The sequence below is a fragment of the Dendropsophus ebraccatus genome, chromosome 9 (assembly GCF_027789765.1).
Source record: "Dendropsophus ebraccatus isolate aDenEbr1 chromosome 9, aDenEbr1.pat, whole genome shotgun sequence".
Taxonomy (NCBI): Eukaryota; Metazoa; Chordata; class Amphibia; order Anura; family Hylidae; genus Dendropsophus; species Dendropsophus ebraccatus.
The window spans coordinates 41,050,574-41,074,534 of NC_091462.1; the positions used below are offsets into that span (position 1 = coordinate 41,050,574).

The following is a 23,961-nucleotide window of genomic DNA, read 5'->3' on the forward strand; positions in this document are numbered from 1 at the left end:
GCTTAGCCAATCACTGGCCACGGCGGTTCCGGCCAGTGATTGGCTTTGCGGTCTGTCAGTTCAGACAGCCCTGCTCCAAAGCTGATGCTGCCACGTGGGACCGGGAGAAGAAGACCTGCGGGCCGGACAGGTAATGTATGGTTCTGCTAAAATCGTCGGTCACCGCTGCGCACCGCTATTCAACTGTTGCGATGCACTGGTGGCGAACGACGATTTTAGGTCTGAACCTAAATGAACGATCAGCCGATGACACGATCATCGGCTGATCGTTCTCTCTATTCCACCGAGCGAAAATTATCGCTCCTGTGGATTAGGCCCCTTAGTTTCACAATGAGCAGGGAAAAGCACTCTGCTGAGCACTTTTCCCCCTACTACTACTGACTACTTTCCCTATCTTACTACAGGAGAACCCTGTGATTACATTGCAACCTTACATAGAGGATCCTAAGTCTACCCCTAGTATTATGACTAGGGTCCAAATCCTTCTCTTATACATCACAAGGAGAAGTACCATATAATTTATGTTGTAGGGTAAGATTGAATAAAACCGAAAACAATATGATAAAGTACAGAATCAAAGAAAATGATAATGCCTAACATTATAACCACAATCACTTCCAATTTCAAACTCCCACATCGTATGGGGCCATAGCTCATCTGGTAAGTGTAAATTGGGGTAAAGGAAAGCCTTTGTATAGGTATGGCCAGGGGCGTAGCTTAGTTTCATGGGACCCTGTAGCAAAAAACTGTACAGGGCCCTGGGAATCCTGTAGCCCCCCCCACACACACACACACACATACTCACCTAGCCAAATGCAGTCCCAGAGAGTTACTTTGTTTTCCAAGCTCACCAAGCGCCAGGGAGCCAAAAGAGCGAACATCAGGGGACTGAGCTGTGCCAGGTGAGTGTAAGTGAGTCGCTGTCTGGGGAAGATTGGAGCAATGTCAGGGTTTGGGCGATCTAGTTCCTTGGAGTCATACCACCATAGCTTGTACCATGGAGGTAGATCACGCTTCACTAGCATAGGCTCCTGGGCCCCCCTGCCGCACAGGCCACGTACCAATTGCGTGGTCTGCCTCCATGGTAGCTATGCCATTGGGTATGACACACAAGAAAACACTAGATATGCCTTCCCATAACACACACACATTGTTATAAACACTTTTATCAAGTGTTTTCTTGTATGTCACGCCTATACACCGGCAATAATACCATATGCCAAAAAAATCATGTGATTGCTTGATCCCTGGCATTTGTGTCAGTAATTAATTTTCCTAAATAAACATATTGTAGTTTTTATTGTGTTTTTTCACATAATCTATATTACATGACTCAATTATTCAAAGAAGTGTAAATTAACGCTGCATCGTCCCAATAGGACCTCTCCATTTTGTGTGACAGAGAGGCCTTGTCCAAACGGACATATCCATCTCTGTCCGGCAGCTCCATAGACTTATAATAGAGATGCCTGGACAGAGATCACAGTGAATTGGAGGAGTGAATTGAACTACTACATACTTCTCCCGACTTGTTCTTCTGACTGGTGGGGAACTCAGCCCCCAAAACTTTGGACGCCTCTGTGTAAATGTTTTTGAAGGGTTGGAGATATAGCATGTATATATTGTCTTTCTATCGTTAATCCTGCGGAAGAACATGACAGCCAACCCCTCCCTAGTCTGAAATGGCTGATAACAGGGAACAATAGCTTGCACCCAAGTAGAGAGAACATAGAAGAAAGACATTCCTCAGCTTTCCAACGTTCAAGCACAATCCAGGCCTTGGAGCAAAAACTCACGACTAGTAGATCAGAAATTTATTGAACATGAATTCTTTCTTTGTTTCTCATCCACTGAGTTGCTTTTTACTTACAAATAAAGAAAACTTTAACATCTCTAGAAGTGGAATAAATCTATTGCTTAGTAATCCGTGCAAATATAAAAGAGGGAGAAAAAAACAACTACAATCGACTACAATATCTTGTAGTAAACAATAGGTTATAACGTGCAATAGTGCAATTTCTTCTTTGTTGCTCCAACAATGCAAATCTTTGTATAAAAGTCCACAGAGTTTATATACATCCTTCCAGAAGTCTAGCTATGCATTTGTCTGGAGTTGCTGTTTTTATTGGCGTTTTGTGCGACGGGAGATTTGCTTTTTCGAGGGCGACGCAGTTTCTGATCCCAGCGCTGAAAAATAGAAAATAAAGTATAATATGAGAAGAAAAATCAGAATGATCATTATTAAATATTATTGCTGTACAAAGGTTTTGTTACTATGTGTACTGTGTCATATAACTTCTATGTAGCAATAGAGGGGGCAGTAGTCTGTCTAGATGGGCAGTATGGTGTGTGTGGTCATGTGGCACTGTGGGTACTTCTATGTTGGCAGTAATTGCTATGTAATTTGGAGGTGTGAGTATTACTCTGCTGGTGTTAGTGGATGTTTTTATATTTAGATGTTCCCAGTTAGCTGTTTTATTGACAACACTTTAGCTGAACTTGAAATAGACTCTATCCTGTTTTCACAGGTAGGGTTATAATGTTGTATATGAAATTTGTAGAAATACCAAAAGAGTTGGGGAACAATACCATAGATTGGTATGTTAAAGGGGTTTTCCAATCATGAAATCTATTTTCAAATGAATGTACTTTGTGAAATAAACGTAGTTTATATGGGCATGCTTTCCTTTTAATTTTGATGCAAACATCAATTATATTGTTATTAATGCCCTACTTCCTGTAGTAGACTTCCTGTTCCTGTTGTACACTCATACTGGGAATTCAGCAAACTCTGTCCCCCACTGTGTGCAAGGCACCGGTGGGTGGAGCTATAGTAAAGAAAGTGTAAAGGAGGGAAAAAGAGCTGGCTGAATTCCCAGTTGGAGTGTACAGCACAAACAGGAAGTCCATTACAGTATGTATAGCAGATAGGAAGTGGGGGGAAAAGACAACAGAGCAGACTGTTTGCATCAGAAGCAGAAGAAAGGCATGAAAGAACACAAAAAATTAAGAAAGTACCATTATTATTCCAATATATCTTAATTTATTTGATGGGTTTCATTGTTTAAAGAAAACCCTGTAAGACACCTACATTTTCTTCTGATGACCTGTCTAAGGATTATTATTATTATTATTATTATTATTATTATTATTATTATTAGTTGTATGGTTCTTTTCCTTTATATTACCCTTTATCTTAATCCTTACCTTAACTTTTTTGGCAAGACGATCCCTCCATTTCTCAGCCAGGGAACCTTCCACTAGAAGAAGTCTGTTTTAAAAAGATAGATATATGTATTTATTCCCTTGGAGGTAACATTTAGGAATAACAAGGTTGATATGAATGTGCACTAGATATTTCACCGCTCACTGTTCCTAATAATGATAATATCTCAGTGGTGCAGTTGTGCAGCTTCCGTAGGGCCCTATTACACGGGACGATTATCGTGCTAAAAATTGTTTATCATTCGAATTTAAACGATAATCGTTCTGTGTAAAAAGATCGAAAAAATTGTTCGTATGTCGTTGATCGTTGATTTAGATCTGAACATAAAATTATTGTTCGCTAATCATTCGCTGTAATTCCACATACGTTCGCTCAAGTTCTGCATTTTTTCACGAATCGTTCAGTGTAATTGCACATTGTCCATTGTTTTGCTGGGATCAGATGGAGGAACCAATCATAGTAACGATCGCAATAACGATTGTAGTAACAATCGTATCTAACGACCATCGCTCTGTGTAATGTGGTGAATGATTTCAGGTTAACGATAAGCAATCTAGTTTGCGATCGTTTATCGTTAGTCGCTAATCGTTAAAAATCGCTCCATGTAATAGGACTCTTAGACATATTTATCTGAGCACAAAGGAGGAAGCATGGAGAGCCCATTCAGCAAAACTCATGCAACATAATATAGTAAAAAAGTACATTTCCATATGCAGTAGCATATTTGCCATATTTTAACATATAGTCACCGTGTGCATATGTTAGACCTCCCATAGATGGGATATGTCGTTTATTGTTGGCGTTTAACTAGTGGTACAGTAGGAAACCCCCAAATAATCCCAGAGCTTAGAGTTATGTAGACTTTCCACTCCCTGCACAGGACAGAAGAGGAACAGATGCTTATGGTCAGTATTCTGTGACCTCTGGCTCTCCAGCTGTTGCTAAACTCTGACTCCTGGCATTCTGGAGGTCAGAGTTTTGCAATAGCTGTTATGCTACAGGTTGGGCAACAAACTTAGGTTAAAGGAAAAATGTTACTTAGATTTTTTTTAGACCAAATTAGAGCCGGATACTGAAACATGTTCTTTTTTTAAACCAGTTTCTTTTTTCTCATTGATTCTTTTTGCAAGTTTGGACAATATCATGGGACAGATGGACATAGACAGCAATAGACAGGAACTTCCCCAGTCACATGAATGGGATAGGTGTCTAGACATGCTCTGTGACCTTGGCAGAGGTTATTCCACAGGAGGGGGAGACTGCACTGTGAATATCAACTACTGTCTTCTCTATCTAGTGGGGTCACCTTTCTCTGTAAAGGCTGTATTACATGGGTTGAGCCACACTGTTTGAACATCATTCAGCCAGGGCTGCACAAACAATCGCTAGATTATTTTGGCAGCCCTGTTCTTTAATCAGCCAGCAATCGCACATCCCCCTATAACACGTTGAAATATGTGGCAGATTATTCTTTGACTGTTCACAATTGGGTGATCAAATAATAAGCAAATATTGGTTGTTTGTCAGCTGATCGCTGGTCCTATATCCCAAGATGATATCTGCCTGATGTGACAAATCATTTGCCCATGTAATAGGACCTTTATGCTATAGAGATCACTTTCCAGCATCACAGACAGTACAGGAAGTACCGCTTAGTTTAGGCATAGTGGTCAGAATGAAAACTACAATATTTACGGATTAATTTATAATATAATGTGAAAAAAATTCAAAAACATCACTATTAATTCTTTAAAGGCTCTTGCACATGACCAGATAACCATTTTCTACAAGCACTGGGTTATACAGAGCCATGTACAGTAAGAGCCATGCTCTTACTGTAGCTCCACAAGTCTCCTATATTCTGCCCCATAATGTATAGTACAATGCTAGAGAATGGGTTGGACAAAACTCCATTTATACATTGCAGTTTCGCCTATGCTGATCTAAGGGTGGGCTTTTCAGATTTATTTTAATAGATTCTTACAGCAGATTTTTCCTTTTACATTGAAAAGAAAGAAATCTTTGGGAAATCGACAGCAAAATAATTATGTTACATTCAGGTTTTGTTGTGAATTTTTGAGGGAAAATTTTGCAGTGGAAAAATGAATGACATACACAGATCTAAAGCAAAAAGTATAAATGGTATGACCTGGTGCGCTCCTTATCTTCATATCCCATTATGATATACTCCTCATTGACCACCAGCTGGGGGCACAGGCAGCCGGAGTTCGTGTACAGGGTGATGGTGTCTTTAGGAATGTTCACCAGGGAAGACTTCAGAATCTCCTTGACCTCTACAACTGCGGTGGCGTCGTGACATTTCACCTTCACCTCTTTCACTTTTGCTCGGATTACTGAATAAAGCAATTGATAAAAAAAAATTTTTTAGGTCTACATTCATTTTTAAAAGTATATGATTAAAGGGTTTGCACAGGATTAGGAAAATATTTCCACACCTATCTACAGTTTTTGTCTGGTTTTGCAGCTCGGTTTGAAGTGAATGGGACTGAGTTGCAATACCACACACAACCTGTGGAGAGCTTTGGCACTATTTTGCAAAAAAAAAAAAAAAAAAGAGCAGACATGTTTTCCTATCCACAGGATAGGTGATAAGTGTCAGATTGCAGGTGGTTTAACCCCTTGAACTTATGCAGTCTCCAAAATGGGGGCACAAGGGTTTGTTATGAATGGAAAGGTGAGGCACACATGCATGACACCATAATGCTCTGCAAGTTTCTACAATGCTTGGCAAGTGTCATTAAAGGAGAAGTCTGGCCGTATGAAGGATCCCACAGGCGGCAGGGGCAAGGAAGAGCATAACAAGCAGTCCTTAACTCTCCCCATGCCCACCTTGTGTTGCATGACCAGCTCTACCACCAGAAGACTTTTTCCCCTTAGTTGTGATGATGTCACGACTCGGGGGAAAATGCCTGTCCTGGCTGATGGACAGCCCCCTCAGCTAATCAGTGATTGGAGCGGCGTCCCACCTCAGTCACTGATTGGCTGAGTAGGCTGTCGATCAAACGGGTTGTGACTTTGGCTCTGGGGGACATCCCGAAGCCTGGCGGGGTCTTGGAGTGGCAGACCTGTCCTGTATTACACAGGTTACTCACTAATTTAAATGGGTAATATGTAATGCTTAAATTTCTCTCTGGTGGCACCGCAGAAAAATTGGACACTTATTGTCGGGCTTTTGCATAGATAACTGTTGATCACTGGGGTCCCACAAGGGCAGACTGTGCGATCATCTCTCTGTCAAGGGACATTTCTAACAAGTAAGGATTGCGGGTTCCAACTTTAAAGGGGTATTCCAAGAATAATTAACTTGTCGCCTATCCACTCTTCCACCTCACTCAGCTCTTTCCGGCACCTCCATAGAAATGAATAGAGCCGCAGGTCACATGCCGTACCCGCGGCTCTATTAATAACACAGAAGCCGGGGGCCAATACCGAGATCACCGGGGGGTTTAGAGGTCGGACCCTCCATCATCTCTTACTTGTCTCCTCCTGTGGATCGGGGATAAGTAAATTTTTCTTGTAATACCCCTTTAAGGGAACAACATAAATTGAAAAACCTATTTTTCAACTCACCATAGTTGTAGTTATTCTTGAGATAAGTCTTTTGTGAAGCTTTCATGGGCTTACATTTACAATGCTCTGGAAAAAAAATAAAAAATAAAGTGATATTAACACTGAAACTATAAAGCCACGCTGATAATAAGCCTGCTATGAAAATCGCATGACTAGCACAATATTTTATTGGTCCATGATAACTATTCAGAATCAGCTTTGGCACTCAATAAATTTGTTTATTAGCATTAAATGTAGAAAAAAAAACTATTTGTAAACAATTATAACTTATCTTATCAGATAGAATTGTAACAGGTAAAAGCATTCTAATCACATGTCTTGCCTTACATATGTAAGACAAAAATTTTTCCAGACAAATGTAAGATACTTTAATGATCTCTTCAAGTGTATATATCAGCATTCTCCATTTAATTTGTAAATCACTCCAAAGAACACGTCTATAGCTTACGAGTCCCGTGGTAGCATGCTTTACACCAATCCAACCTATGCTTGGCATTGAGCATAACGTTATTAAGCTTGTGTGCAGCAGCTCAACCATGGAAATGTATTTCATGAAGCCTCCTGCCACAGTTCTTATACTAATATCACTTCCAGAGGCAGTTTAGACCTCTACAGTGATACATCAGGGAATTGGTGATGTTATGCACTGTGCATTTGAGCTCTTGATGGCTCTGCTCTGAGGGTTTGCATAGTTTTTCCGCTTTGTAGCTAAACTTTTGTTAATCCTAGATGCTTCCAGGTCAAAATATCAAACTAAAAGTTGTTCTATGTGTAGTTTGGACATGACAATGTTAGTTACTGTACTACATAACGCTAGCCATAGTATTGTCATTGTGGCCGCACTGTTACTGACCTCTTGTCCCTATAGAAAGAGCAGCTCATTGAAATTCCCTCAGTGGTTACTGTGTCTATAGCCATGTATCTGCAGACATCCCGCCAGCATTGGTGCCCACTTTCAGGAGAATAAATTGTGGTGTTTTTGCCCTATCAGACATTCCAGGAGATATGTATTAATACGTATCTAAAGCTGACACAGAAAAAAAAAACTTTCACGTTATATCAGGAAATTTGGGATTCTAAACTTTATGTCGTTTCTAAATGAAAAAGTGAAAAAAACATATACTGAATAGAATTTCCTACTCCTAATATTCCTGATTTTATCATTAGAGGTGAAATGTAAGATTATATAAAGGAGATTTGAGGAAATGTCTACAGTGAGTGAATTATTATTAGGGTCAGATACCTAGCAGGTCAGGGTTCTGTCAATTAAATATGAAAATCATCCCTATGGTTTAATATTACAGAGCTATAGGCGCTATGTGCCACTCTATCATTCTTCTATGCAGCAATGTGTAAGGTTGGTAAACACCATATGACTATCCTTATGTAGAATTGTATGTATGTCACTTTAAGAAAGTTTATTGTTGTAGATATTATGATGTGTTGTGTAGTACTTTGTTTTGTTGAGCACCTATTAGCCCTTGCTTGCTTAGGGTTGGTGGGTCGCTGTGTGCTGCATCTCCACTATACACAAACACCCTGAAATGGTATTTCGTGTCTACCAGCTTGCAGGAGAGGGTGAACACCAGTGTACACTGAGAGAGTGGGTCTCATGAGACCTAGGGAAAGACCTGAACATTAGCATAACTCCCAACCATTGCAGGACAGCACACACAGTGTCCCACTATGCACCCTGCCCACTGCTGCCACAGCCGGTGGAGCTGGAACAGAGCGAGGACTGGCACAGAATGGGGGCACAGAGGGAAGGGCTGACACAGAGAGGGGGCACAGACAGAGGAGGACTGGCACAGAAAGGGGGCACAGAGGGGGGCTGCCCTATGATTGTGGGAGAAGTATTTTGACCTTTACATTGTGGGTGTAATTAAAGGTGTGTCTCATGGTGTGGTTGGGGCGTGACCGTCTTTGGGACATTGGTAAGTTGGGAGGTATGCATTAGTCCAGCAGGTTGGTGGTGATAGATGGATTATGAAAGTGCTTTGGACTCTGAGAATAATAACCTAATAAGTAAGCATAAACCTGCATGCATATATAATGTTGAGGGGTCTGCAACTTTGCCGCTTCAGGTGGTTCAGGAATGAACAAAACTCAGTGGCTTAGTGAACACCATGGCCCCTAGTAACCTAGGGCTGAACCACATGGAGGGACTTGGTGCAACCCCACATGTAAGGCCTACTGAGCAGGTGTGGTGAGTAGTAGATTTCCATGCTGAAAAACAGCTACTGAATCGCTGTCGACAAATTGGAATATTGCACAGTCCTCTGCCTCAGTCTAGGACCACCCCAACATTTTTTGTGCCTCTAACATTGTAGTTTCAAAAACAGATTGTTTATGTAGCCCTTCACTTATATCATTGTCAGACACACATCTCCTGTTTACATTAGGTGATGTGCAGCCAACAAACAATGATTTTTAGGTCTGCACAAAAGATCAGCTGACAAACGTTGAGGAAGAATCCTGAAGATCTTAAACCTATCCGTCAGCCTCATACACTATGGGGGAGATTTATCAAACTGGTGTAAAGTACAATTGTTTTAGTTGCCCCTAGCAACCAATCAGATTCCACTTTTCATTCCTCACAGACTCTTTGAAAAATGAAAGGTGGAATCTGCTTGGTTGCTAGGGGCAACTAAGACAATTCTACTTTACTCCAGTTTGATAAATCTCCCCCTATGTCTGTGCCATAAAGAAGAACACCCAATTCATCTATGTTTTTCTGTGCCTCTAGTTATACACAGAATAATGACGGTATGGAGAAGGAGCTGGAGTCTGTAATTTATATTTTTTTCTTCCAGCGACCATTGCAACATAAAGAAGACAGCAAAATTATTACTTCAGAGATTGACTATCAAGGCTTTACATACATTTTTTCTCTGAAAAAAGTGGTCACATTTCTTTATTACATTACTGCACATCCACTTTTAAATTAATCTTAATCTTTGTTGTTATCATGGCAGGTATAGGACATCAATAAGGTCTAATTTGAGAGTCCATCTATAAGGAATAGATCCCTAAGACTGACTCTTATCCAGCTCCATATGGGATTGTGTTCTGTTGGCTCTTACATGTATCAGGGCCTGGCACCACCAAAGGATCCTTTAGTGCTATAATGGACAGTGCTGCCCTAGTGGAGACAAAATATAGTATGCATATGATTTTACCCTACATAGGGGCAAAGTGCTTGTAGTGCTGGGATAGTTTACTGGAATCCAGCTGATGCATGCCGCACCGTATTGGTAGAGATAGACATGATTCACGCTACCAGACAGATTCCCCTTGGTCACAACATATCTGGGCAATGTTCACTACACTCTTGATGCCAAATAACCAAAAATGGATATAATATTTATAGTACAAATGTGTAGAAATCAATGAACAAAGACGGCATTATAAAGGCAAAAACGTTTACTGAGGATGAAAAATGTAACCGTGGTCCTCAGCCGGTCTGGATTTCCGACCACTTCCTTTCCCCATCAGGGAAATTGAAGGTTTTGGATCCAGGGAAACATCATCTGACTACTATATCAGAACACTTCTGTTTTGTCCTATGGGGATTCTACGATGTTGATTTGGTCAAGAAAGTGATGTTTAGCTGAATAGTAATAGAAGTCTACATTACAACATCTCCTATGTACTGAAGATTACTTCCTGCGTAGGACTCCAAAACATGGTACGCAACTTTTTTTTTAGTCCTGCCTAAACAGCAGATACATTTGGTAAATGGTCTGAAACCATTCACTTGTAGACTAAAATTAATCAGCCAATCAGCAACATATCAGCTATACATTCACATCCATATTGTGACAGGTTGCGGATAGAGTGATGTGAACAACGCCTTACACAATGCTTGTTACAGTTACATATGTATATTACAGAAACAAAACCAGGACGGTTTATCTACAGTAAACAAGGTTCTCATTAAATGTCTTCGGAGATATTGGACTACGGATGTTTTACAGAAAGTAGATTGGAAACATATTCATTATGCAATAAGTAACCTTAATCTAACTATCTCCCTAGAAGTCTATGGGGGAGATTTATCAAAGGGTGTAAAATTTAGACTGGTGCAAACTGCCCACAGCAACCAATCACAGCTCTTCTTTCCTTTCACCAGAGCTGAAAGCTGAGCTGTGATTGGTTGCTGTGGGCAGTTTCCACCAGTCTAAATTTTACACCCTTTGATAAATCTCCCCCCTATGTGACTATTCCGTAATTCAAGCACATGTAGGAAGCTGATTAATTGGCAGAGATTTCTGAAACATATAAACTGTAAGTGACTATACTCTTAGGCCTTGTATGCCTTTGTGGATAGTATAGGACCTACTTATGTAATTGACCCATTGATTCTGCACTAATTTGTTCCTCTAATCCACAAGAACATTTGCAATGAATGATGCTGATTTTGGTGTGGATTTCTGGCAGATGTTTTACTACAGAAAAAACTGCTAAAAAAATGTATAATATTATATGCATACATCCAATGACAAAGAAAGAGAAGACGCGGCACAGCGGCATGGCCGCTGTATCACTTCCTCCACCAACCTTTTAATATCAACTTTCTTAAAGGTACATACCCCCAATTAAAAACAAATACAGCTGATACTATGAAATACATTCACATTAGTCCTTTGGACTTTACAATTGCAGTTACTATGTATAAAGACATACTTACATTCGATTTACAAAGATGCATAAAAAATAAGAATATTCACATCATAACTAGAGATGAGCGAACCTGCCGAGGTTCGGGTTTGTATGAAACCTGAACTCTCGGCTTCTGACTGCCGCTGTCTGCCCGATCCATGGAGAGGGTGGATACAGCAGAAGGACCGCCTGGAAAACTGGGATACAGCCATAGCCATAGGCTGTATCCCAGTTTTCCAGGCGGTCCTCAGGCGGTCCTCCAGGCGGTCCTCAGGCTCAGGCGGTCCTCGGCAGGTTCGCTCATCTCTAGTTATGATGTGAATATTCTTATTTTTATGCATCTTTGTAAATCGAATGTAAGTATGTCTTTATACATAGTAACTGCAATTGTTTGTTTGTTTGCACATGTCATGACGATGTTAGACTAATAAAGCAAGAGAATGTAAGTGAGTGTTGCATCTTCTATTCCTTTTTCATTGGATGTATGGAACCTTGAGTTTCAAGCTGTAGAGTACCCCTTAGTTCACAAATCCACATGGGACACACATGGGACATATACAGCCGGGGAGTTGGAGAGAGCCGATGCTCCAGGGCTTGCATGCATGAATTATATGTATTCATCATATTTATCATTATATAAGGAGGACAAGTGGTCTGCTAGAGTCTACAGATGTGTATATATTAATTCTAGCATCGCATGTACATATCAGTGTCTCTAAAAGCAGTGCAGTACCTGCCATAGAGGTGGACAGGGGGCATAGTAAAGGTCCAAATGGCTTGCGTCCCAGCTGATCATAATGGTTTAGGCAGCTGCCCTGGGTCCAATACTCCTGGGGGCTTCAAATTGCCCACCTTATCATCTTGTTTAGCGCTCAGTGATCCCAGACAGTTGGATCCCCAGACCACTTTCTACTTTATATGCATGCAAAATTCTTCAGTGCATGCAGTGCGATACCATACTGAGCTACATGTCCCTATGTGCAGTGTCAGACTGGCCCACCAGAGGACCGGAGGATCCTCCGGTGGGCCCCCAGCCGAACCTGTGCTAATACTAACATGTCTTTTCTCATTGGTTCTTCATTGGTGAGCCTCCAGGCTAATTTCCTCTGGTGGGCCCCAGATACCCAAGTCCGACACTGTCCTATGTGAGAACCCTGTCTAGTGATGAGAAACAAGCTCTAGAATCTAGTGTCTACAATAACGCCTTACTCAGCTGACATCTAAGAAGTGCAGATAGAAAGCAACTCAAACTTTTAAAATGTTAAACTTGATTTTGTGCCCCAGAAGGAGCCAGAGGCCAATGTCTTACATCACTTATCATCAACGCAAGACTTGTGGATTTCAGGTAATAATAGACTGGGGCAGATCACAAGTAACATGAGCTCAACCACAAATCCAATTATGGTCATATAAAACAATGGGATTATGCGAGCTGGATTACACTGTGTGTATTGTATGTAATTGCCTTAGGGGTAGGAAGTATATTAAGTAGGTGACCCTGTAGATTATTATCATATTACACATTAATGTGTTTCTTCACTTATATCTGCATAATTGGGATAGTCGGCTTTTGGAGTTTACATATTATTGCGCTTCTTTTTATGGATGGAGCCTATAATAGTTGCTGTAGTTCTGAGGTAATATTTAAGTAAAAGATTAAAGGTGGGTGGGGGTGCCATTAAAGGGGTATTCCAAATTAAAATTCTTATTTCTAATCAAAAATGCTGCGTTTACACGGAACGTTTATCGTGCGCATTCACACGATAACGATAGTTTTCGAACGATAATCGTACGTGTAAACGCTGCGAACGATCATGCGACGAGCAATTAATTGTTCATTTTGATCTTTCAACAAGTTCATTCGCAAAAAATTCGCCGATTGTTCCGTGTAAACAGTCCTTCACCGATTTACCCTATGCGTGAGATAGGCTTAAGCGATTGCAAAACAAATTTTCCCTACGATATATCGTACCGTCTAAACGCTGATCGTTATGAAAAACACATTGTTACTTCGACATCGTTAATCGCACGATCGGGCGAATTATCGTTCCATGTAAACGTAGCAAAAGGCTAGGGAATAAGTGTCAGATCGGAGGAGATTGGTGGGACCCCTTGTGCTCTCGAGAATGGGGGCCTGTATCTTGCGTTAGAGAGCAGCAAGTCACATATGACCACTGCCACTTAAGCTCTATTCAACACCCCTGTAGACTTTTACATGAAGCGGCTATGAACATAGTCACCCATGGCTTCAAATAAGTGTCCTCAATACCTCTGTTCTTGCACCCCAACCGATCAGACATATCACCTGTCCTGTTGCTAGAGATCTATAGGTACATTGTACACTTTGCATTGTACAGTGTACAAATTGGGGGTGGTATCATACTAAATCATTTGTGAAAGATTGCTGTGTAAAGCTACAATCACACATTCCGTAGTTATGTCCGTAATTACGGATCTGCCAGACCAATGTAAGGTTCCATTGTTTTCAATAGGGCTAGTCACACCGTATTTTTACTGATCCACCAAATTATTGACATGCTCTAGTGCGGCCCATATTTGGATTGTCCCATAGAAGTCTATAGAACCGTCCGCAACAAGCGGATGTTACAATGTAAGGGTAAGATGACACTAAAGTGATGGCTGGTGCCCCCTCCTAGCACCAAGCAGCTGAGCCAAATGACCAACATCTACCCCCTGCAAAAAAAAAAAAAAAAAAGAACTTTCCCAAATACGCCCCTAAAATATAGTAAAAATGAAACATAAATAAATAAAAAAAAGAAGTAAAAGTTAATTTTACAGAGGTGTTGTCAAGATCTTTGTAAAATACAGTTATAGAAAATGAGAAAATGACAAGCTGTATGCGGAGGCTATGCAGAATGGAAAATTCCTTTAAAACATCTATTTTGTGATACATGTGACTTTGGGGGAGATTTATCAAACATGGTGTAAAGTGAAACTGGCTCAGTTGCCCCTAGCAACCAATCAGATTCCACTTTTCATTTTCCAATGAGTCTGTATGGAATAAAAGGTGGAGTCTGATTAGTTGCTAGGGGCAACCGGGCCAGTTTGTCCTGAATTTCAAACACTTTGGGGGAGATTTATCAAACTGGTGTAAAGTAGAATTGTCTTGCCCCTAGCAACCAATCAGATTCCACCTTTCATTTTTCAAAGAGTCTGTGAGGAATGAAAAGGTGGAATCTGATTGGTTGCTAGGGGCAACTACGACGATTCTACTTTACATCAGCTTGATAAATCTCTCCCTTTGTATCTTTGAATGGATTTTATGCTCTTGCACCTCCACCCCTTACCACATGAGGGCACTGTGATGTAGGAGATATTGCAGGGACCGTCTGCAATAGACATTTTCTATGAGAAGTATCTTTTTTCCCCCCCTGAAATGACCCCATGTCTATAGTATACACTCCGGCCGGGATCCCTAGCGGTGCCGCAAAGAACTGACATGTCAGTTTTCTGCGGCTGCTATTCATTGAAAACCTGTCAGTGCACACAATGAAGCGTGCGGCTCTGGCCATACACTCCAGTGTGAGCGGCGGTGAATTCAGCAGCAGTGGAGATGATTCGGCCGGGATGATCTTCTCTGACACCAGTCGTTCTGTGACCCGGCCAGGTCATGGAACGGCCGGTGTCTCACGCCATGTGAACATGGCCTAAAGGTGTAGTCATAACACGAGGAAACAGCACACAGAGAGGAAATTTTGGGTGTGCATCACCTTCTGACCCAAAATAAAAGTAACCGCAGCCATATACGAGGAGGCGTTTCTCCACCATGATATGTGAATTTTTGACAACTTACCACTCGCAGCTCCTCCGCAGTTTCCATTGTTTGAGTCAACTGGAAAGTCGGGCATTGATTCTAAAACAAAAAAAAACATTTGAATATATTATTAGTCAGTATTAAAGAATCTTATAATGTTCAATGTTTTTATAGTATAGAGGAGCGCTGTTTTATAAGTGATCCATTGTGTATGCTGTCTACACTGACCATACACAATAGAGGGTATACTAACTTGTGTCATCTTATCCCCTATCCACAGGGGTACCATGATGTCCTGTGAAACTCAGCTGCTGCAGAATCTCATTTCATACAAAGTAATTCATATTAACTGATATAAAGTATTATATATGATAATGTACTTTACCCTAATGTACCCTAATAGGTAGTCATATTATCTCATATTAGTTATGCATAAATTCTATTGACATTTATTGGCATGTTGGGGTTTAGAGCATCAACTTGGTGTGCTGATCAGTTGTAATAATAAATATATGGATGACGCAGAGAAGACTGAGCACCTTCTAGTGCAGGGGTAGGGAACCTTGGCACTCCAGCTGTTGCAAAACTACAACTCCCATCATGCCTGGACAGCCAAAGCTTTGGCTGACCAGGCATGATGGGAGTTGTAGTTTTGCAACATCTGGAGAGCCAAGGTTCCCTACCCCTGTCCTAGTGTATAGATACATATTTATAGCTAGAACATGTCAAGTACCATCCTCAGTGTATCTCATGTTAATAATTGGATAACACATTAGTGACACTGGGATTAGCAAGTTTTGGCTTTCATTAAATTACAGTTCAAATTTGATAAATGTCATTCCCAATAAGTTACAAAGTAGACGTTGATTTATGCCTATGTACACACTAATAATACCGTTTATCCAGCAGTTGATATAACTCATAATCAGATTGAAAATAACTAGAATTTAATTAACTGATAGAACACTACTCATTTAGGACTATATATATATATATATTATATATATATATATATATATATATATATATATATATATATATTACAGTACACTATATGGCTAGGTTCACACTACGTAAAAATGGCATTCGTCTTTCATAATAACAGCCGATCAGCTGTTCAGGAGTAAATGGAGCTTGTTTCCATCCATTGTGTAGCGGTGGCGAAGTGTACTTGCAGCTCAGTGTTCACTGTGTAGTGCGCCACCGAACAGCAGATCAGTGCGATCAGTTATTGATGGACTTTTGATGGACTATCAGTACATTTTGTAGGACTCATACAGGGAACTTGCTGGTTGCTGAGAAATTACTTATTGCCAATAACTTTATAGTTACGCTTTATGTGTGCATGGATGTGTCAAGGGAGAGCAGGCGTCAAGCATGATGGCAGAGCAGCTTCTTTTAGATGACAATTAGTCTCAATTGTAATCAGGAGAGCGGGCACAGTGCACCATACAGGGAAGTACGCAGAGGCAGCGGTGGGGACTGGAGCCGTGATGCTGGGCTCACCCTTTTACCAAAGGCCACACACATTATACAGACACAATGGACAAGTGTCTAAACTCGTAATAAATGGGCTGCAAGTCATGGTGCATTTACAATAGTAAATCTGCCCTATTGAGTTTCCCATTGTGATTTTTTATTAGGGATTTAATGTTTTTGTCTCCTCTCCTGGCTAGGTATGAGATCACCCTCCCACCAATCTGCAGGATGCTCCCTGTATATAGTGAGAACACATGGGCCGCTTTTATATGACAGTAATTGGGTTGGCATTTTATCATTTTATATCAATCTTTCTAAACCAAAACCAGGCGTTAAACCTACAAAGAGAAGGAGAATAATGGAAAGATTTGCATCTATTGCATATTTTGGTTTTGGCTTTTATATATTGAGGCTATGTTCACACAACGTCTTTTTAGGTAAAATACTGGCCCTTATTTTATAATGGCGGCCGTAAGTAATGATCATGATCATCATTAACGGCCGCCATTATCAAACAACGTATGTTTTTTCACCTAAAAAAGACATTGTGGTAAGATAGCCTGATGCATAATAGTGATGTGCAGTCTGATGTCGTTTTAGAGCATTTTGCCATTTTACTGCTCTTTGGCAGTTTTGTCAAATTTACAGAAGGTGGAACATTTGGCTTTTTCTGTTTTTCCTCTCGTAGATTTCTATATAAGAATAGAAACACTGTAAAAAAAAAAAAACATGTCATGTCTATATGCGTATTCCCATTTTTATGGGAATGCCAATAAAAATGCCAAAAAACTGGAAAAACTATGTAACTAAAGATTGCTAGATAGATAGATAGATAGATAGATAGATAGATAGATAGATAGGTAGATAGGACCAAAAGTAACCCTGAAAGAGCTGCAGATTTCCCAAGCAGAGACTGGTATACCCATCCATACTACCACAATGAGCTGTACACTTCTTAGAGCAGAGACTGGTGTACCTGCCCATACAACCACAATAAGCCGTACACTCTATAAAGCAGAGACTGGTGTACCTGCCCATACAACCACAATAAGCCGTACACTCTATAAAGCAGAGACTGGTGTACCTGTCCATACCACCACAATGAACTGTCCACTCCATAGAGCAGAGACTGGTGTACCTGTCAATATGACCACAATGAGCTGTACACTCCCTAGAGCAGAGACTGGTGTACCTGTCCATACGACCACAATGAGCTGTACACTCCCTAGAGCAGAGGCTGGTGTACCTGCCCATACCACCACAATAAGCCATACACTCCCTAGAGCAGAGGCTGGTGTACCTGCCCATACAACCACAACAAGCCGTACACTCCCTAGAGAAGAGACTCGTGTACCTGTCCATACAACCACAATAAGCCATACACTCTCTGGAGCAGAGACTGATGTACCTGTCCATACAACCACAACAAGCCGTACACTCCCTAGAGCAGAGACTGGTGTACCTGTCCATACAACTACAATGAGCCGTACGCTCCCTAGAACAGAGACTGGTGTACCTGCCCATACCACCACAATAAGCCATACACTCCATAGAGCTGGGCTTTATAGAAGAGGGACCAGAAAAAAAAGCCTTTACTTACAGCCAACAATAAGAAGGCTTGATTTGAGTTTGTCAGAAAGTATGTGGGAGACTCCCCAAATGTATGGAGAAAGGGGCTCTGGTCACATGAGACCAAAACTGAATGTCTGGCACAAAACCAATCTCATCACCCCAAGATGACCACAGCGACACATGGCGGCGGCAGTATTATGCTGTGGGGATGCTTTCTTTGCAACGCTGTGCCCCCTCCCTGCACCCTCTATGCCTATATGGCTCACAGGATTTACATTTTGATGGGGGGCCCGTATTTGCACATCATTTCCGGTTTGCACTAGGCACACATAATGATGAACATGGCCCAAAATGTTCAAAGTTGTCAGAATTTTCTTTAGCATTAGCATTTACTGAAATGCACTAACCAATGCAACTGCAACTACAATTAAATACATCTATAGAAAAGTGACCAGCTAAATAACTTTCAAACACTCAAAGAATTAAGCCCCAAAATCTTCTCATTCCAATATTTTGTCTCTTACCTAGAAGTAAATTTGTAACATTGAAAATCTTTCATTCAACGTCCCGCCAAGTAGAATGACCTCTCTCCAGTCCCTCCATTCTATTCAGAGAATCCCTTGAGCTGCACGCACAAAGGCTTTTGGCTGACACTGTGAATTAGGCTAAATTATCCATCAGAAGTAATTATGCAACAACTGTTTGCCAGACTACTGACAATGTGTAAAGAAACTTCCCATTAGACTTCAATAGAAGAGTTTCAATAATCTTTAGGATCCTTTATGTTGGCCTTTACTTAACGTCCACCCTGACTACTCCAAAATCCCTTGAAAGAAACCTGGCAGTGGTACCAGGGACACATAATCAGTGCACAAAATTGGCCAAAATGGGGAATCCTGTATAGGATGGGTTTACTCCAAGTTTGGCCGCCTCTGCCATTTAATGGCTTTTCAGAAAAATCTCCCATTCATTGTAGTATAAAATGACGGTTGTTGTAATGGAGGTAAATGGGAAAGTGGAGCACCTCTGTATAAAGAGGGAGGAAACATCTGCAAAAGCTTTAGCTTTGGCTGTCTAGGCATGATGGGAGTTGTAATTTTGCAACAGCTGGAGAGCCAAGGTTCCCTACCCCTGCACTGAAGTTTATCACAACTATTGCAGGTATGTATGTAAATGTGATGCACACATTAAGCACCTTAGTGACAAAACTGAGGTTTATCCAGGATTAGAAACACATAGCTACTTACTTGCAAAAACAGCGCCGCATCTGTCCTCAGGTTGTGTGTGGTATCACAACTCTGCTACATTCAATTCAATGGAACTGAGCTGCAGTGCCATACACACCTTGAAGACAACAGTGGCGCTGTTTCTGGAAGAAAGCAATGTATTTCTAATCCTGGATAACCGCTTTAACTCTAAAACTGAAAACTGTCCCACATGAGGGAAACTTAAAAAGGTTGGCGGAAATACATTCCATTCATATGGAGCATGTGTGATTTATTGCCCACAACGCATTACTGTGTCATGCCTGTGACTTTACTACTTGCCTGTGATATACATTGGGATATGGTTTTGCTGGTACCCTGACAAAATTCTGTGACATAACTATTGGAGTTACAGCAGTCACAGTAGTGACCAAGATCTCAAAGTCATGGGGGCTCGTGGCCCTTTGACACCATGTTTGTCAGCAGAGTCACTCTTTAGCTCTCTGGAGCAACTCTCTAGCTCCACCTGCTGCTAGACTGGGTCTTGACAGATTTATTGGCAGGTAGGTAGATGCATGGCACACACATAATTGTCAGACTAAACAACATCAGGACCAAGGAGCGTAACTAGAAAGGGCTGGGCCCCATAGCAAACTTTTGTTTGCCCCCCCCCCCCCATCCATCCCTCTGTAGGTAATTCCCCGGATTGTTAGCCATCTGCCCAGCAGATAGCATATGATAGGTATCTCCCCTAGTATTCCCCCCCCCCCAGTAGATAGTGTCCCCATGGCAGGAATTCTGCCTAGTCCCCCCTGTACATAGTGTTCCCCAAAATAGACATCTCTCCTATTATCCTACCCCCTCCCACCAGTACATAGTGTCCCCCAAAATAGACATCTCCCCTATTATCCTACCCCCCACACACACCAGTACATAGTGTCCCCCATTTCCCTTGGTAGTATGATGACAAAACAGGAGGCTCAATGTATTTTAGGCATGGGACCCCTGATGTGGTGGGCCCCATAATGGCCGCTATGACTGCTATGGTGGTAGTTATGCCTCTGTCAGGACCGAGTGTTAGGGTGGGTTCACACAATGAAATCAGCGCATATAAATTCCGGCACTAGTACCTGCTTGCGGCCGTGCACCCCTCCGCCCAAGCCATAGACACCATTCTATGCATGGGCGGATTCTGCATTCTGCCTAAAGAATTGACATGTCAATTCTTTGGGCAGATAGCGGAATCGGCCCAGCCATAGAATGGTGTCTATGGAGAGGGTGGAAAGTCGTGCGGCCGCGAGCAGGTACTAGTGCCGGAATCTGCCGGTATTTATCTGTGCGGATTCCATAGTGTGAACTCCCCCTTAAAGAGAACCCAACTTGGGAGTAAGGGGCGGTAAGTAAAGGTAGAGGTCTGAGGTCTGGGATCAGAATTATTTTAGAGGTCTGGTATGGAGTTTGAATTCAATTTAGAGGTATAGTTTGGATCCATTTTTGGTCTGGGGTCTGGAATAATTTTGAAGTCTAGTCGTGTCTGAATTTACTTTGAGGTCTGGTATGAAGTTTGGATTAATTTTTCGGTCTGGGGTCTGAATCAGTTTTTCGGTCTGGGGTCTGGATTTATTGTGGGGTCTGGAATTATTAAGTAATTTAAACTTATTTTGCGGTTGGAATACTTGTAGTCATAGCCAAATCTTTGTGTCTCTTGCCACACTGTGAAGTATTCATTATGGTGCAATGCTTGTTATCTGATAAGAAAAACATTTCATAAAATTATGTTTGTGCAATTTTTTGGCATAAATAACAATCCTGCGCTTTCAGGATTACAGCTAAGCAGCAAAAAAGCTAGCATTCTAACTCATTCCACTATTACATTACACCTAGATTTGACATTGAGATCAAGCCACATAGTCAATCACTTGGGAGCATGCCATAGGCATCACCTGTCACATTTTATTTGGGCATGTCCTCTACTTAGCTATTCCAAGGTTGTCTGCGGAGCTTCACTCTCATGCTAAAAATGAGCTTTGAATATCTATATCTTTAAATAAACATAGCCCAAAACAGAAGGCTACACTAAACTGACCTAGATAGGAGTACACTATGTATACGTTCACACGGCCCTCTCACTGAGGATATATCCATCCTACAAGTTATAAAATCACTAATAACAAACACTTGCTACCCTACAGATATCCCAGCAATTCACAGGCAACACAAACACATAGAAATAACTACATGTAGTGATCTCATCAGTTGTTTTATATAGAGAGAGACATCACTGCTATACGTTATGAATATAATTTCAGGCACTACTTCTATATCATTAGGCACTCAGTATGAATGATGCAAAGTCTGATATTTTTAGGTTTGAAACATCACATGTAACTAGTCTAACAATTATCTGCCTAGACACACATCAAAAGACAGCTTGATATACTTTACATACTTGATACACTTAAAGGGGTGGTCCATTTTAGAACACCCAACTTTTTATTGCAGTCTATTAGAGGGTTCTGAGTTAATTCAGGGGGGTCCTCTATTCCAGAACCTCTTCTCTTGGCCAGAGTGAATACTGGATTGAAGGAGCATCTCTGTCACTGAAGGACCTGTCCTGTTCTGCATTACACAGACCATTGAGATGAATGAGAACTATGTAATACTTAACTTCTCCTGAGGGGGCGCCGCAGAGAAACTGAAAACTCACTGCCATGTTTTCTTATAGTTTACAACTGATCAATTGATTGACATGGAATTTTTGGACACTGGCTAGATGCCAAAATTGTAAGGATAGTGGTAAGAATTAATTTTGAATTAGTTCTTCTAAATTATCGCTGCATCTATGACCACATTTTAGACGTTTCAATGATATGCTCTCAGAAGAAAATATCAATTTGCCATTATTGCCTTTTTATTGGCCCAATCACCCATTTTGAATTTTTCTCATTTCAAAAAGTTATCCCCTATCCACAGGATAGAAGCTAGTGGATCTGTGCATGTCCAATCCCTGTGTGTCCCGAATGAACATAGTATTCCACCAGCGCTCCATCCATTCTCTATTAGACTATGCTCATCAATGTTCAGAAGCCCCATAGAAATGAATAGATCACTGGCCGTACATGCGCTGTGCACTCTACCCATTCCAGGTCACAATTTTCCTAAATTCATGGGATTAATTGGACCCTCACCAATCTGCTAGTTATCCCCTATTTGTGAAAATACTCCTTTAAATCTCACAGTAAATAGTTAAGCGACTAGTTTGCATGTATATTGGATATAGTACTTACCAGTCCCTTGTTCCACTGTAATAATAGCCTCTGGAGAGATGCAGACTCCTCTGTCGTAGACAGGTAGTTCTTCACATGCCAGGCTCTCTGGCCAAGTATGCCGATACTTGATGAGAATGGGTTCACAGCCTGTTCTTGCCCTCTCACAGACTGATTTACATGGCTTAATAGGCTCATGCTGAAAGTCGATGGTGCATATAGGGGCATACATGGCACAAAGAAAGAACAGAAGGTCTTGACTGCATTCAGTGGCCAATAAGCCCTCAAACTGCTCAATGGCAAGTATAGCATTGGCTTGGGTGCTGTGATGCAGGTGGTTGGGCATCTTAGTCATGTTCCAAGGCATTGACTTGCACATGGGGATCCTAACAGGCTCACAGGATGCACCTTGTGCCCTGGGAAGGGTGATCAAGAGCCCCAGGAATATTACAAAAAAATAAAAATTCCCAGAAGGGGACATTTTAAGATTTATGATAAAGTCAACAAAAAAAAATGGGCACTACAAACTTTAAATAAAAAAGTAGAGTAAAAGTTTAAAAAAAAAAAAGTGAAAAAGTGAAAAAACAATAAAAGAGAGAAAAGTAATCCTTGAATGTAGATCTAAGAAGTCAATGCTTAAAAAAGGTTAAAACTCAAATAATAGATCCATTTGGCCACCGTCTGGCAGAGCTGCAGTGAAAGTGTCTCTTGTTCTCTCCTGGAGCAGAAGTCAGGAATAAATGCAAGACCAGTCGAGCCCTGGCTGCTTTTTACTCCAACAAATTTCTCAGTGTCCAGGACTCCTCCTCTCAGATGTCTCCTGCCCTCCCCTGTCTGGGCTTGGGGGGGGGGGGGGGGGGGGGGACGACTTTTACTCTACAATAGATGCTAAATTCTGCAAAACTTCTTCCCATCTCACACCAAAACTTCCCAAATCATTCTAATAAATCAAGCAGCGCTGTGTTTGAAAAAGGGATCCCACTCTCTAAACCAAATGTATGAGTTTCTGTAAACTAAAAGCCATTAGAAAATCCTTTTCTGCGGACACACAACTACCACCATTCAGACCTGCGGTTTGTAGAACAGCTCATTAGCTCATGTTCATATACATTAGGTCACTATTTCGTGCTAACACTCGCCGGCACAAGGTGAGCTGTGATTTAATGGCTCGGACTCGCTCTGCTC

The 23,961-nt window shown here is 41.2% G+C and overlaps 1 protein-coding gene across 1 annotated transcript; it reads right to left on the reverse strand.

Annotated features, from left to right (window-relative positions):
- Positions 1–1,799: 1,799 nt before the first annotated feature.
- On the reverse strand, positions 1,800–23,522 carry FRZB (frizzled related protein). Its single transcript, XM_069985190.1, has 6 exons — positions 22,798–23,522; positions 15,294–15,353; positions 6,818–6,883; positions 5,376–5,580; positions 3,208–3,271; positions 1,800–2,187 (listed from the first exon to the last, which is right to left on the reverse strand). Exons 1-6 carry the CDS (start codon positions 23,255–23,257, stop codon positions 2,092–2,094), a joined length of 951 nt encoding a protein of 316 aa, XP_069841291.1. The 5' UTR covers positions 23,258–23,522; the 3' UTR covers positions 1,800–2,091.
- Positions 23,523–23,961: the final 439 nt, after the last annotated feature.